The following is a 13,978-nucleotide window of genomic DNA, read 5'->3' as shown; positions in this document are numbered from 1 at the left end:
TACTATGTACCAGGCATTTTTTAAAAATTAGATTAATTTTTTATTTATAGAATAAAACAAGCATTTCCATAGCATAGTACAATAAAAAGATGATTGCACATGAAACCGTAACTTTGCAAAGTATAGTTTGGTATTCCTTTTAAATATACAACAATCTTGTAAATTTCCATCTCCCCACTTCAAAAATGGCTACCATTAGACACAAATAGGCATATATATATATATACATATATGTGTATGTATGTATGTGTATATGCACTGTGTGGTGTGTGTGTGTGTATGTAAAATTATCCTATACATCTATCTATCGGTTCTTTCTTTGGATGTAAATAGCATCTTTCTTCATATGTCCTTTATAGTTGATTTCGGTATTTATAATAGTCAAGATGACTGAGGGCCTCCAGGGGCTGAAATTTACTTTTACTTTATAAAGCACTTCACAATTATTATCTCATTTACTCCTCACAACAACACCAGGAGGTGAATGCTGTTATTATCCGCATTTTACAGATGAGGAAACGGAAGCAAACAGTGTCAGTGACTTGCCCAGAGTCACACTGGATGTGAACTCAGGTCTTCCTGAATTCAAGTCAGGGGCTGTATCCACTGCACTACCTTAACTTTAGACAAGTCCCTTGACCTCTCTGATGCTCAGTTTCATACTTGGTAAAATAGATGTGCAAATACTTCTAATGCTCACAATAGGTTTGTGAGGAGGCTTAAATTAAAATGTTGCATATAAAGCATTTTACAATTTCTTAAGAATAATATAAATGTGTGGTGGTGGTGATGGTATTTAATACTGCTGCTAATAATACTATATTTTGGCTCCAAGTCCATTGCTGTTTATATTATATCATTCCCCAATTTCTTTTTTGGTTCAACTTTGGTATAACCTGGGTTTTGTTATTCATAGAGATATGGAGACTTCCATCAAACACAGAAGTGTTTAACTTATTTTTCTCAGGAAAAATAAATGTAATTAATTTCTTGACTAATTGAAATTTTACGTACAATTCCAGCTCTTCCAAATAGTTGTCTTCCCCTTCCCCATTAAAGGTCGTTAGAAAAGCATGGATTTGACGCAGAACCTACTCCCCCACTGATTCTGGTGCTGTTAAAAGAAAAAAAGTTATATGAAACATGTTAAGTAAGATTCAAATGTTCTTTTGTAGGGATGAGGGCAAATGTGTCGAAGGGATTTTGGAAATCTTTGACATGCTCCTGGCAACGACTTCAAGGTTCCGAGAGTTGAAACTCCAACACAAGGAGTATCTCTGTGTCAAGGCTATGATTCTCCTGAATTCCAGTGAGTAAACACACAGCTGTGTTTAGCATCTCTCCCCCAGAATGCATATTTCCAGAGTGAGAAGAGTAGGACAACATCAAAATATATTTACTCTTGTAAAAAGAAAACTTTTTCAGTAATTCCTGACATGCTAATGAGTCAATGGATTTCGCTCTGGTTCTTATCAGTTCCTAATTATACAGCTAAATTGGTCTGAAGTTCTGCTAAATCCAGCAAATGATGATCCCATGTGTATCAGTTAGTTTTAGGTGCTGGGAACAAGACCGAACTTAGATAAGATATTGTCTCTGGATTCATTAATTTTGTATATACTTTATTCTTACATAACTACGTATTTTATGCTATCAATAGAATGTAAGAAGAAAACAATAATAGCTAGCATTTATGTGACATACTCTCAGGTTTTCAAAGTGCTTTACAAATATTATTTCAACCCTGGGGGTAGGTGCTATTATTATCTATTTTTCAGTCAATCGTGTCTGACTCTTTGTGATGCCATTTGCAGTTTTCCAGGTAAAGGTACTGGAGTGGCTTGCCATTTCCTTTCGCAGATCATTTTACAGATGAAGAAACTGAGGCAAACAGGGTTAAAGTGATTTGCCTGAAGTGTCTGAGGCCAGATTTGATCTCAAGAAGTCTTTCTGACTCCAGGTCTGGCACTCTGTCCAGTGTACCACCTAGCAGCCCTAAGAGATACTTAGCTTCCAGTAAGAAAGATATACTATTCCCTCTATATTCTATCATTATCAGACAACATTTGGAATATTGTGCTGAGTTCTGGGCGCCATAGTTTAAGGAGAACATTGGTAATTTGAAGCTTGTGTAGAGAAAGGGCAGCCTAAATAGTGAAGAGTTTTGAGTCCATATCCTATAAGGAGTGGTTGATGGAAGCTAGGCATGTGTAACCTGGGGAAGAGCATACTCAGGGGCAGACATGGTAACTGTCTTAAAATAAAACTGAAGGACACTCATTGAAGACTTGTTCTGGTTTGTCCCTAAGAGGAGAAACCAAAGCAATAGAAGTTACGAAGAGGCTGAATTAGGCTTGATGTTGGGGAAGACCTCTTAACAAGTAGGGCAGTTCAAAAGTATGATGGATTGTCATGTGAGGTCATTTGACAAGCATTGATTAAGAGCTCTGCACCTGGCACAATGCAAAGTTCTAGGTAGAAGGATGGCTAAAATATTCTAGGCATGAGGCAGGGGGAGGGGCAGTCAGTTTAAGCATAAAAATGGAAAATGGAATGTTGTGTTAAATGAACTGCAAATAGGCCAAGTACAGCAAGTTCACAGAGTGAATGGAGGAAAATTAAGGATTAGAAAACTGGAAAAGTTAGAGCCCAGGGAGAGGGTCTCAAGCAGAGATTGGATGACCACTTGACTTAGTTTACAGTGGAGACTCCTTTCAGGTTTGAGTTGAATTAAACAACCCTCAACATCCCTTCCAACTCTCAAATTTTGGGATTCTGTATATTTGGTAAATAACCTGTATCCACTTTTTAATCCCAGGAGAACTTTTTAGAACCATCATGGTGCAAGCAACATGTAATGCCTTTAGGAATATGATTCTACCTCTTTTACAACAATTTAGTCCCAGAAAATGTCCAGAGACATTGTTATGTATTTTTTGTGTATGTGTATATATATTTCAATGTATGTATGAATGTAAGTATATTTATTAAGAATTCTTATATGAACTGTGACCCTTAAGACAAATCAAATTAGCCATTAGGCAGAAATGAGCCTGAGTTCCATGAACAAAGGAGTGGCCAGCTTTCTGAAGGGTTTACGGTCATTCTTTCACTCCCTTCTATACCTGCTTCCAGTTTTTGGCTTCTGATGGAGAGGAGACCTACTCAAAAGGGAATCTGAAATTAGTTAATCCCTTGGTAAGGCATTGTTTCTTTAAAACAATGGAGAAATGAAGCTGTAGAGTAGTAGTAACCTTAGGGTTACCTAGTGACAACTTTGCTTGGAGCTAAGCTAGCAAATTAGCTAGCTCAGTCTCTTAATAAGATCCTGCTTGAGGAGATCAGAGGACAGATACGTTCAGATGAATGTGGAAACTCAGAGGACTGGCCTGAGTGTGACAGATGAGTAAGTAGTCAGGGGACAATATGAAGCCACTGGGAAAAAGTGAAAAGAGGAGATAAGAATGACATATGGTACCTTTCCCTAATTCAGGTTAACAGTTGACCTTGAGTTGGCCTTGCCCATATACACTCTAATTCTGAAAGGTGCACAAGTAGAGAAAAAAACGTATAGAATGGAAACAATGAAAAAGGAAAGATGGACAAAATTCAATTTGGGAAAAGAGCTAGAAAGTAGTCTGATCTTTTCAAGGAAGATTATCCTGGTCTTTTATGGTGATTATTTTCCATACTTTGCCAAAAACTAGACTTGTCATTTTCCTTTCTAACTACAAAGAAAGCACCTCTTACATCTATGCTGGATGTAATTGATGTGTGCGGGAGATCTCAGTCCAAAACTTTTGAAGTTATTTGTTGGGGGAAACTATATTTTTCCGGCCCTCTCTTTGGACCTGATTACCAGGCATGATGCCACAGGCACATCTGCCATCTTGGAGAAAGGGAGGGTTAGATGTGGTTGGAGAAATACATTTACCTCCTGGCATGGAATTTATTTTTTATTTCATCTTCAAAAGTAATTTAAAGCTCATTTCTGTGCTGCAAAGTACTCCTCAGGAAACAGTTGGTTTTTTTAAAAGAGGTTTGTTGGTTTTTTTTGCTTTTTGCCTAATGTTTGGCATGTTCAGTCAGTAGTATCTTCCATGTCTAACTCATTCAGAAGATCAAAAGAGGAAAATGAGGCTTCTTTGGAATCAGTGTCTAGAAGGGCCATGCCAGTGTATTTAAGGCAAATACAATATTATTCTTTTTTCCTCCTTTTAAGAAAGCCCCTTACTTTTTTGTTAACTATAACATTTGTCTAAAAAAAGTTTGCTACTGCTATTCTGAGGTAGAATTTTGTTTCTCTGGATGATTTCTATTATCTACTAATGGACTATTTCAATAATAGCATCTGCCTCCCAGGTTTGTGAGAATCAAATGAGATTTTAAAGATATATGTACACATATATATGTGTGTATGTATATATGTGTATGTATATGTATGTATATATATACATACACACACATACATGTATATGTATATGAAAATCTTAAAGTGCTATGTACATGCTAGTTATTATCCTTTTAGGATAAAGTTTTTAGGAAAAATTTTCCCGGTTGAATTGGAAAGGGAGCATGTCAAAGACTATGTCATGCCATGTGAAAGAGAAAGTTTACCAACATTTTCTATTACTCTAGTTGGGAAGCAGCTGCTGACAACACATGGAGCTGAAGGAAGGGATGAGAGGAGGCTGAAGAAATCCCTGAGCCAAAAGAACTGAAAAAATGTGTTGTGACCAAGAGTTAGGCTTAGAACTCCAGAAGAGACTTATTTCCCTTTGAACTCACATAATAATAATAAAAGCTCACACTATATTTTGCAAATTATAGGATTTTCTGTACTTTTATTAAGAATTCTAGATTGTACCACAATAATTTTCATCTTCAACTAAGAGGAGAAGTAAGGGGCAGGGAGTTCTCTTGATGGTAATCATTTAATGGCTGTTCATTGACCTCTGATCTTTCTGTGTGGAAAATGAGGTGAATCTGTTACTTAAGACATTCTCTTATTACAGGTATACCATGTTCAATATAGCTTTTTGTAGAGGAACTCCTAATGACATCTTGGGGAATAATTATAATAATAAAAACCTTTTATATAGCATTTACTATGTACTATCAGTGTGCTAAGATCTTTATAATTATTTTATTTGATCCTCACAACAACCCTGGGAGGAAGATGTTGTCATTATCCCCATTTTATGGATGATGAAACTGAGGCAATTAGTAGTTAAGTGACTTGCTGAAGGTCACACAGCTAATGTCTGAGGCTGAATTTAGACTCAGGTCTTCCTGACTCCAGACCCAGAACTCTATCCATTGCACTACCCAACTGGTTGAGATTGGATAGTTGAGTCTGGTAGTATGTCTCTCATTGTAGAGGAAAATTGGTCCTATTTGTAGATGGATATTACCAATAGGTTTCACTGTCCAAAAGAATTTTTGGCATTAGACAGTCACCAGTGACAAAAAGTCCTATCATCAAAAGTATCCTATATGGTTTAGTGAAAAGAGCCCTGGATTTAGAATTAGAAGAATTCACTAGCTTTGAGAACTTGTGAGCTTCTTAACCTTTATGCCTAAATTTCTTCATCTGCAAAATTGAATAGTAACTATACCTCTTTAAGGGTAATTATTTGGATCATTTCATCTCTAGGGACTATCATGGGGCACAGACAGGGTGAGTTGGAAGGGACCTCAGTTCTTATCTAGTCCAAGCCATGTTTAAAAGAAATCCCCACATTGCCACCATACCAGACAAGAGGTCATCTTGGCTTCTGATTGAAAAGCTCCATCCAGAGGGAATTCCCCACTTTTAGAAGTGCCTCATTCAAACTGTTCTCATTGCTTCTGGTACTGCCTTCTGAAACCAAACAGAACATATAAAATTGCCTTTCTATGTGGCAGCACCTTGAAATTATAATCTCCCACCCTGAGAGTTTCTTCTGTAGACTAAATGTGCCAACTTTCATTCATTGTCCTCTTTTTTGTTAGAAATTGGATTTTCTAGATGCTCTATCATGTCATCAGCAAATAATACTTTAATCTCCTTATCTTCAATGTTAATTCCTCTATTATCTTTTCTCCATGTAGCAGTGCTACCTAGTGACAGACATCTGGTCTTGACAAGAAAAGGATCAAGTCTTGACTGTGACCAGACATTGGTTATGTGACCCTGGATAAGTAACTTCACCTCACAATCCCCCAGAAAATTCTCTGTGATTAGTAGTTGCAAAGTAGTTGGTGATCTGCACTAGGAAAGGGACTTACCTCATTGTGAAATGCATTGAAATCATACATCTGATCATCAATCTGATTTAAAGAGTCTTTTTCCTGTTATTGAAATTGGTAGGATTTCTAGTGCATTGTCAAATTTAAGTGGTGAAAGTAGACATCCTTGTTAACTAACTTAAAAAAAAAATTAATGGACTTAACAAACATCAGTAAACAGTACATAGTGAACAGAAAAAGAGGCTTTTATATAAATCTTTATTACATGCAGCTTGTTTTTTTGTTATACTTAATACAGTATTACCAATAATACTATACTTGTCTGTCCCCCTTTCTGACCTCCCTTCTGCTCTTCTATTTTTGAGATTTCATTGAGTTTATTTTCTTTATTTTATTCTTTAAAAAATAAAAGAAAATCACTCATTTCACCAATCCTTGACACAACTCTTTTCCCACCAAGAAAGATCATCCCTTGTAACAAAGGGATATAGTTGTTTTTTTAATCACCCATTGATTGAGTCTCAAAATGATGTATGTTTCATTTTAAATCTATAGTTTACCTCTCAGCCAAGAGGTGTTAGTTTTCATTGTTAGTTTTCTGAAGGCCTGACCACTCATTGCAATGAGTTCTTAATTCTTTCAAAGCTGTTTTGCTGTACGTTGCTTCAGTTGCTTTATAATTCCTCCTCATTCTGCATTAGTTCATGCTAATCTTCCCAAATTTTCTGAGTTTATCCCTTTTAATATTTTTAATTGTACGGTATTATTCTATTACATTAATATATTATCATTTGACCAGCTGGGCTTCCACTTTCTTTCTAGTTCTTTATTACAAAAAAAGTTAGCTACAAGTATTTTTGTACATATGAACCTGTTCTTTGTTCTTTCTGAGATCATAGTTGTGGTATCTCTTGATCAAAAGGTGTATACAGGATTTTTTAGGTTGGTGTAGTTGGAACAATTCATAGCTTCATAAATAGTACATTAGTTTGTCTGTTTTGTGCACAACCTCTTTAACCATTGTTACTTTCCTTTTTTGTTATCTTTGCCAATCTGATGGGTCTGAGATAGAAAATGATAGTTGTTTTAATTTGCATTTCTCTTATGTTAGTGATTTGGAACATTTTTTTATGTGGTTGTTGATACTTTGAATTTTTTCTTTTGAAACTGCCTGTTTATTGCCATTTAGCTATTGGGGAATTGCTCTTGTTCCCATGTATTTATATGAATTCTACACACATATTGAATATCAGCCTCTTAAGAGAAATTTGCCACAAATATTTTTCACAGTTCATTGTTTCCCTCCGAATTCTAGCTACAGTGATCTTGTTTAACTGAAATTGTCCATTTTACCTTTTGTGATCATCTCTATTCCTTGTTCGGTAAAAGCATCTCCCCATATTCATTTTTGTGAAAAACGTCTACTTCCTTGATTCTCTAATTTCCTTATTATGTGACTTTTTATAACTAGCTTCCATAATCATTGAGAGTTTTCTGTTGTATACAGCGTTAGACACTATTATAAACATAAATTTTTGCCAGACTGCTTTCTAGCTTTCCAAGTAGTTTTTGTTGAAGTTGTAACACAAAAGTAGCTGGCAGTGATTGTTTCTGGGTCTAGTGTACCTAATCTATTCAATTGATCAACCTTATTTTTAACCAGTACCACATTATTTTGATGATTACTGCCTTGTGGTATAATTTAACATGTGGTACTTCTAGGCCTTCTTCCGTCACATTTTTTTTCATGATTTTCTTTGAGATTCTTAAATTTTTGTTCCTTCGGATGATTTTATTTAGGTCAGAAGTTTTCAATCTTTTGCATGAGCCCCTGTGGCAATTTGTTGAACCTTTCTCAGAATATCATTCTTAAATACATAAACTACATAGGATTACAAAAGAACCCAATTATATTGAAATAATTTTTTTTAACCATCTCGGTTCATGGTCTCTGAAATCTATCCACAGACCCCCTTATGGGAATCTATAGATCCCAAGTTAAGAACTCTATCCAGCTTTACAAAATAATCCTTTGATTTTAGTACCTGTTTTTAGTAGGAATCGTTCTAATGTTTCTCCACTGAAGATTTGGTATGGACTCTTGGCTTAGGGTTGGTAATTTTTTATTTTATTTAAGCAAAATCCCTCTTTACTTTTCCTCAACATTTTTGTCCTGAATTGGAGATGAATTTTATTGAAGTCTTATTCTGTCTTTATTAATGCAAATATGCATGTTAGGGGTGATGTGAACCCCACCCAGGTTTCCTAGGGACCTAGAGAGGTTACCTAGTTTATCTCTCTGCAGAATTATTCATTCCTCTGGGAGCATTGTTGCTGTACAGCTAAGATGAAGGACTAAAGAGGTGCTTTAATAACTTTGCATAAAATCAAAACCTTAGTTTTCAGATTCAGGGTTGGCAAACTGTCAGAACAACTCAGAGCAAATGTGGTCTTCTTGCCAGAGGAGGTATGCCCACTGGCTTGCTGAAGGCAGGGATTTTTTACTCCTTTCTTTCACAACAGAAAATGTGTTGTGATTTTTTTGTCTCTGCCTAGGTATGTTTCCTTTAGCAACAGCCACTGAAGAACCCGAAAGCAGCAGGAAGTTACATCACCTGCTTAATGCTGTGACTGATGCACTGGTGTGGGTTATTGCAAAGAGTGGCATCTCCTCACAGCAGCAGTCCATACGTCTGGCTAACCTTCTGATGCTTCTTTCTCATGTTAGGCACGCAAGGTACACATGTGGCGGTAAATGCTTTAATGGACTTTGGGGGGGGGGGGTTGTCGATACAAGAATGGACAGTGTAGTGAATCCAATGGGATTCAAAGTTTAAAAATAATAACTTTAGTTCAAATCTTAGCCCTACATTTTATGAATCCTGTGACTTTAAGAAGCTATTTATACTCTTGGGTTCTCAGTTTCTTCATTTGTAAAATGAGGAGGTTGGGCAAATATCCCTTCCATTTAACATTTTGTAATTCTGTGAATGTGCAAGTTTCATAGTTTACTTAGCTTAATAAGGCAAAATTCTAATGAAAGAAAGAAAGAGGGAGAAAGATACCCTGAATGGGAAAGTGGTGCTTTGTTAAGTATCTGTCCAACCAGTGATGTTAAGGTGCATTGCATGGTCTTTCTGGTTTAATGCTAGTAGTACTCACCGTAGAGCTTATCGTAGTGGGACCACAGAGACCCTCAGACTTTTCTTTGCAAGTTCCACTCACAACAGAGCCCTTAAGAGGTTCTTCACCTTTTGTGTGTGTGTCATGGACCACTTCTGATGAAATCTATGGACCCTTTCTCACAATAATGTGTTTAAAGGAGTAAAACAAAAACCATAGGATTACAAAGAAAACCAATTATATAGAAATGCAATTATCAAAAAATAATTTTTAAAGAAGTTCACAGGCCCCAGGTTAACAACCCCTGCCTAAAAAAGTCTAAATCTATTTCTCCCCACCACCTCCAAGGTAAGAAAACCCTCTGAAGCTATGAGATTTGGAGGACGCTACCAAAGACTTTCCCAAAAAGAGCCTATTTTCTCCTTCACTGATGTAGCTGCTATGAATCAACAAGCATTTGACGAAACCCAATACTTCCATCCCCATCCCTCCCCTCACCCCCACCGTGTTAGACCCTGGGCAAAGGTGAGGTAAGCCCTGACCTCAAAGAACTTATTTTCTAATGAGAGAGAGTTGATGAAAGGTGTTTCCCACTAGATAATGGATTGTCACTCTTTTTCCAGTAGTAATGATAGTATTGATTTAATTATTATCCCCAGAGGAAGAGCAAGAAGTGGAGAGTTGGGGGAGAGGAAGGGGTGACTATTGTGATAATTGGAGGAAAGAGATCTAAAAATAATGACCCATTGGGTAGAATAGGCTTCAAGGAAAGAAAAAAAATACAATTATACTGTTATGTTCCAAGAGAAAGCTCTGTATCCTCTAGTTTAATAATCATATAATGATTCTTTTAAAAGCTCATGGATTCATAGAATGTTAAAGATGGAAAGGGCTCTTAGAGATTATCTGATTCATCTCCCTTGTTTTACAAATGAGAAAGCTAGTGCTTAGGGAGGCAAAGTGATTTACCCAAGGTCAAGGAAAAAATTTACATTGGAGGACTAACTGCTTGATATTAATGATGAGATGATGATAAACATTTTGAGTCCACCATGTATCCATACCCATTTTACCTGATGGGCAGGGAGGGGATGAGGTGGGAGTAATACATAAAACAGTAAAAGAAACATAGGGTCTGACCTGAAAATTCATATGTATATATATACACACATCTACATGTACACATATATACATGTGCATATATATGCATATATATCATTTTATTTTTTTCTCCAATTACATGTTGAAAATTAACATTTTTTCAAAAGTTTTGAGTTTCAAATTCTATCCCTCCCTTCTTCTTTCCCCTCCCCCCTCCCTGAGATGGTAAGCAAGCCAATATAGTTCATATATGTGCAACCATGTAAAACACTGAAAATTCTTAAAGTCAGAGATTTGGAGATAGACAATACACACAAATTATTTTACCCAGGGATGGGAGACAAAGAAACATGATTTTATTACTCCCTTTCTCTGTATTCCATAAGCATCATGATCTCCTTCCCCCACAGAATCCTAGTTTTTCTTTTTTCTCTTCTTTTTTCCTCTTTTCCCCCACAGTAACAAAGGTATGGAACATCTTCTCAGCATGAAATGCAAAAATGTGGTCCCTGTCTACGACCTGCTCCTGGAGATGCTGAATGCCCACACATTGAGGGGATACAAAAAGTCACCTGTCACTGTGTCAGACTATGGCCCTTCAGAGCAGAGTGAGAGCACGGATGTGGGCCCTCAGAACCTGCTGTCTCAGTGATCTCCTCTTACCCAGGAAGAACTGGACTGAAATTGACTTGGACACAGAGGTGACTGAGACCTGAGCCAAAGTAGTGTCCTTTCTTGGTTGTTGTGTGTCTTGTGAAACTCATGGGAAATGAAACTGTCCAGTTTATGTCACCTTTCATCATTGGTTGAAGACTCAGTGCTCAGCTATGTGACACTGATGGCCTATTTATGAGCACAACTGTGATTTTTAGGGGCTGGAATAAGAAAACCACTGTGTCCATTATTAAATAGTAAACAGGGATGCAGGGTTTATATCTCCTGGGATCTTAGATCTCAGATCATCACCCTTCTGCCCCCTCTTACCTTGCCCCCTTTAAAAAACACATACATAATATTTTTGTGATGAGTGATGGGAAAGGAGGCTAGAGAGGAGATAACATTAGAGTATCCCAGAGCTGTAAGGGACCTCAGAGTTGGTCACCTAACAAAAAACAAACAAACAAACAAAAAACCCTTACCCAAAGCACTGTGATATAGGGAGAAAGAGCTCTAAATTAGGAAACCAAGGAAAATGGCTGGAATTCAACATCACTTCACCTTCTGGGTCTCACATACCGTGTCCATAAAATGAAGGTATTGAACCAGATGATCTTTGAAGTCCCTTCTAAATCTAAATCAATAATCCCTTCTATAACACTCTAGGCAAGTCATTTAACTATGTTTGCCTCAGTTTCCACATTTGCAAAATGAACTGGAGAAAGAAATGATAACCACTCCAGCATCTTCGCCAAAAAAACCCCAAAATGGGTCATAACAAGTCAGGCATGACTGCAACAACTCAACCACAAGTGACTAACATCCCTGACAAATAATCATCTAAGACACCAACCAGTCCTTTAATGCTCTGGCAAAATAGCCTATGCTCGACACCATCTGTGTACACTTTATTGAGCACAGAAGTCTTTGAATGTCTCTGGGACTGTAGGGATGACCAGAAATGAAACTTATCCCCCAGCTTCCTCCCCAGCTCATTTTGTGACTGCACCAACTTAGGTATACCATAAAGTGGATGCATAACTCCAGTCTCTCACTAGTGAGGCCAAAGCCCCTTCTATGCTTTGTGGTCACCTGCAAATTACTGTTTGGTGGAGAATCCATTAGTTTTGGTTGTATTTTTATTCTCTGATTATTGGTTACAGTGTGAATTTTGACTACTGAAGAACATTGTTCACCCTAATGTTGGTATTATTTACTTTAGTAGGCATAAGACTATGTATCCCATTTGAACTGGGTTTTTTCTCTCTTTCCTGTAAATAGGTTTTATAGGCAGTGTTAAAATTTGAGGCCAGGGTTATAAAGTAGACTTGAAAAGAAATTATAGCGAGTAGGACATGAAGTTAAGGGTGGTGATGCGGCTAGCAGCTGTTTGGTGGGCACACTGTGAACCATGTGAAAGGGTGAGCTAGCTTTCTCTATCTCTTGGGTCTTTTCCCTGTGCTCTCTGCCTCTCCACCCCCCAGGCTCTTTGGTCTCCTGGAGTCCTCTGTGGGAGACAGGAGCAGCCTAGTTGTAAGCCTCCAACATGAAATATAAGGTTGGTGTCAAGGAGTTAAACAAATAAACATGGGTTTGGCACTGGAGTGTTGTAGAATCATATGAAGAGATGATAAATTCAGGTTTATGGTTCAAAGTTGAGGTAAATCTTTTAACAGATTTCCAAGTCTTCCCCCTGCCCAGGAGGAGGGAGGAAAGAGTGAAATGCTTTAAAGAAAAAATGAACCACCTCCCTCCAAGACTAGTAGGGGATCCTGGATGTGAAGGTCTGATTGCTTTCAGCTTTATATGCTTACTGTGATGAATTCTTAATAACAAACGGACAGTATCCTGCAGAAATTCCTATTCTGAGGAATGGTTTCCAGTCTTCTTCACCACCAAATGTTATAATACCTGATAGTCTGATAATCTTGAAGGCATAAGTAGTTGAATAATAAAAGAATTTTTCATTTTAAGAGAGTTTTTCTTTCTTTTTTAATTGGAGTGGCTCTAATTCAGCTGTGTGCTTACATGGCATTCAGTAATTGACAACTAATGGGGTAGGGTTGGAAAATGAGACATAAATTATTAGTGCCTCCTAAATAATTTTACTACATAGCTAAGGGAATAGAATTGCTATAAAATCCCATTTACAAACACCCAAATATGCATACTTTCTAGGAATTCAATGAATACATAAACTGAGGTCTCCATTTATTTTGGAGAGAAAAAGGCAATTAAGTCATCATATTTGATGAATTTGGTGGTAGCATCTTTGGAAAGTACAAGCAATGTGCCTATGATTTGGGATTCAATGTATTTATTGCCTTCAGTGGAATAAAGCTAACCATCTTTCCTTTGGCTAACATATGTTGGGTACCATACCCTGAGTTTTAGACAGGTGGACTAATACCAGGGGACTTCTGTACATAATAGTTTTTAATTATTTCTTAAAATCATTTTACTTAGTAGTTAGAAATGATAATACAAATGGGATCAGAAAATAGCTAAGTACACTTAGAGGAATCACAGCTGAATTGTAAAGTCACTGATTTTGTATTATGAGAGGTTTTAACAGTGTTTTCGGTGAGTTACTTCTCTCTGGTCTTGCTAGGATCTCATACAGTGCAGAGGTGAGTGTGATTTTGGAAAACTGGAAGATTATCTTGGAGCTTACCAGAAGGGCAGTTCTATACTTGATGTGGTATCTTCCCCTACTGGAGTTAATATCTATTGCTACGCATAAAGAAAACCCAACAATCCCTGAAAAGCTTCAAGGAATGTATTTGTCACTCTAGATATTTATTACTTTGGAGCTTTAGAAAAGACAATTTTTTTTTAGGAAACCACAAGATTTAAATTATTTTAT

The 13,978-nt window shown here is 37.0% G+C and overlaps 1 protein-coding gene across 3 annotated transcripts in view; it reads left to right on the top strand.

The window, feature by feature from the left end:
- ESR2 (estrogen receptor 2) overlaps nt 1–13,085 on the top strand; it is a 104,123-nt gene extending 91,038 nt beyond the window's left edge. For 2 of the 3 annotated variants that reach the window (XM_072629437.1, XM_072629438.1), the window contains 3 exons: nt 1,176–1,309; nt 8,788–8,968; nt 10,915–13,085. In XM_072629437.1, the coding sequence (XP_072485538.1) occupies nt 1,176–1,309; nt 8,788–8,968; nt 10,915–11,107 (508 nt within the window). In that variant the 3' untranslated portion in view covers nt 11,108–13,085. Of the gene's footprint in view, nt 1–1,175; nt 1,310–8,787; nt 8,983–10,914 lie in introns of all 3 variants that reach the window. The other variant, XM_072629439.1, reaches the window with a different exon arrangement.
- The last annotated feature ends 893 nt before the right edge of the window (nt 13,086–13,978 follow it).

Source organism: Notamacropus eugenii, chromosome 1 (genome assembly GCF_028372415.1).
Source record: "Notamacropus eugenii isolate mMacEug1 chromosome 1, mMacEug1.pri_v2, whole genome shotgun sequence".
Lineage (NCBI taxonomy): Eukaryota > Metazoa > Chordata > Mammalia > Diprotodontia > Macropodidae > Notamacropus > Notamacropus eugenii.
Note: the sequence above shows the minus strand (reverse complement) of the source record. Positions and strands in the feature narration are given on the sequence as shown.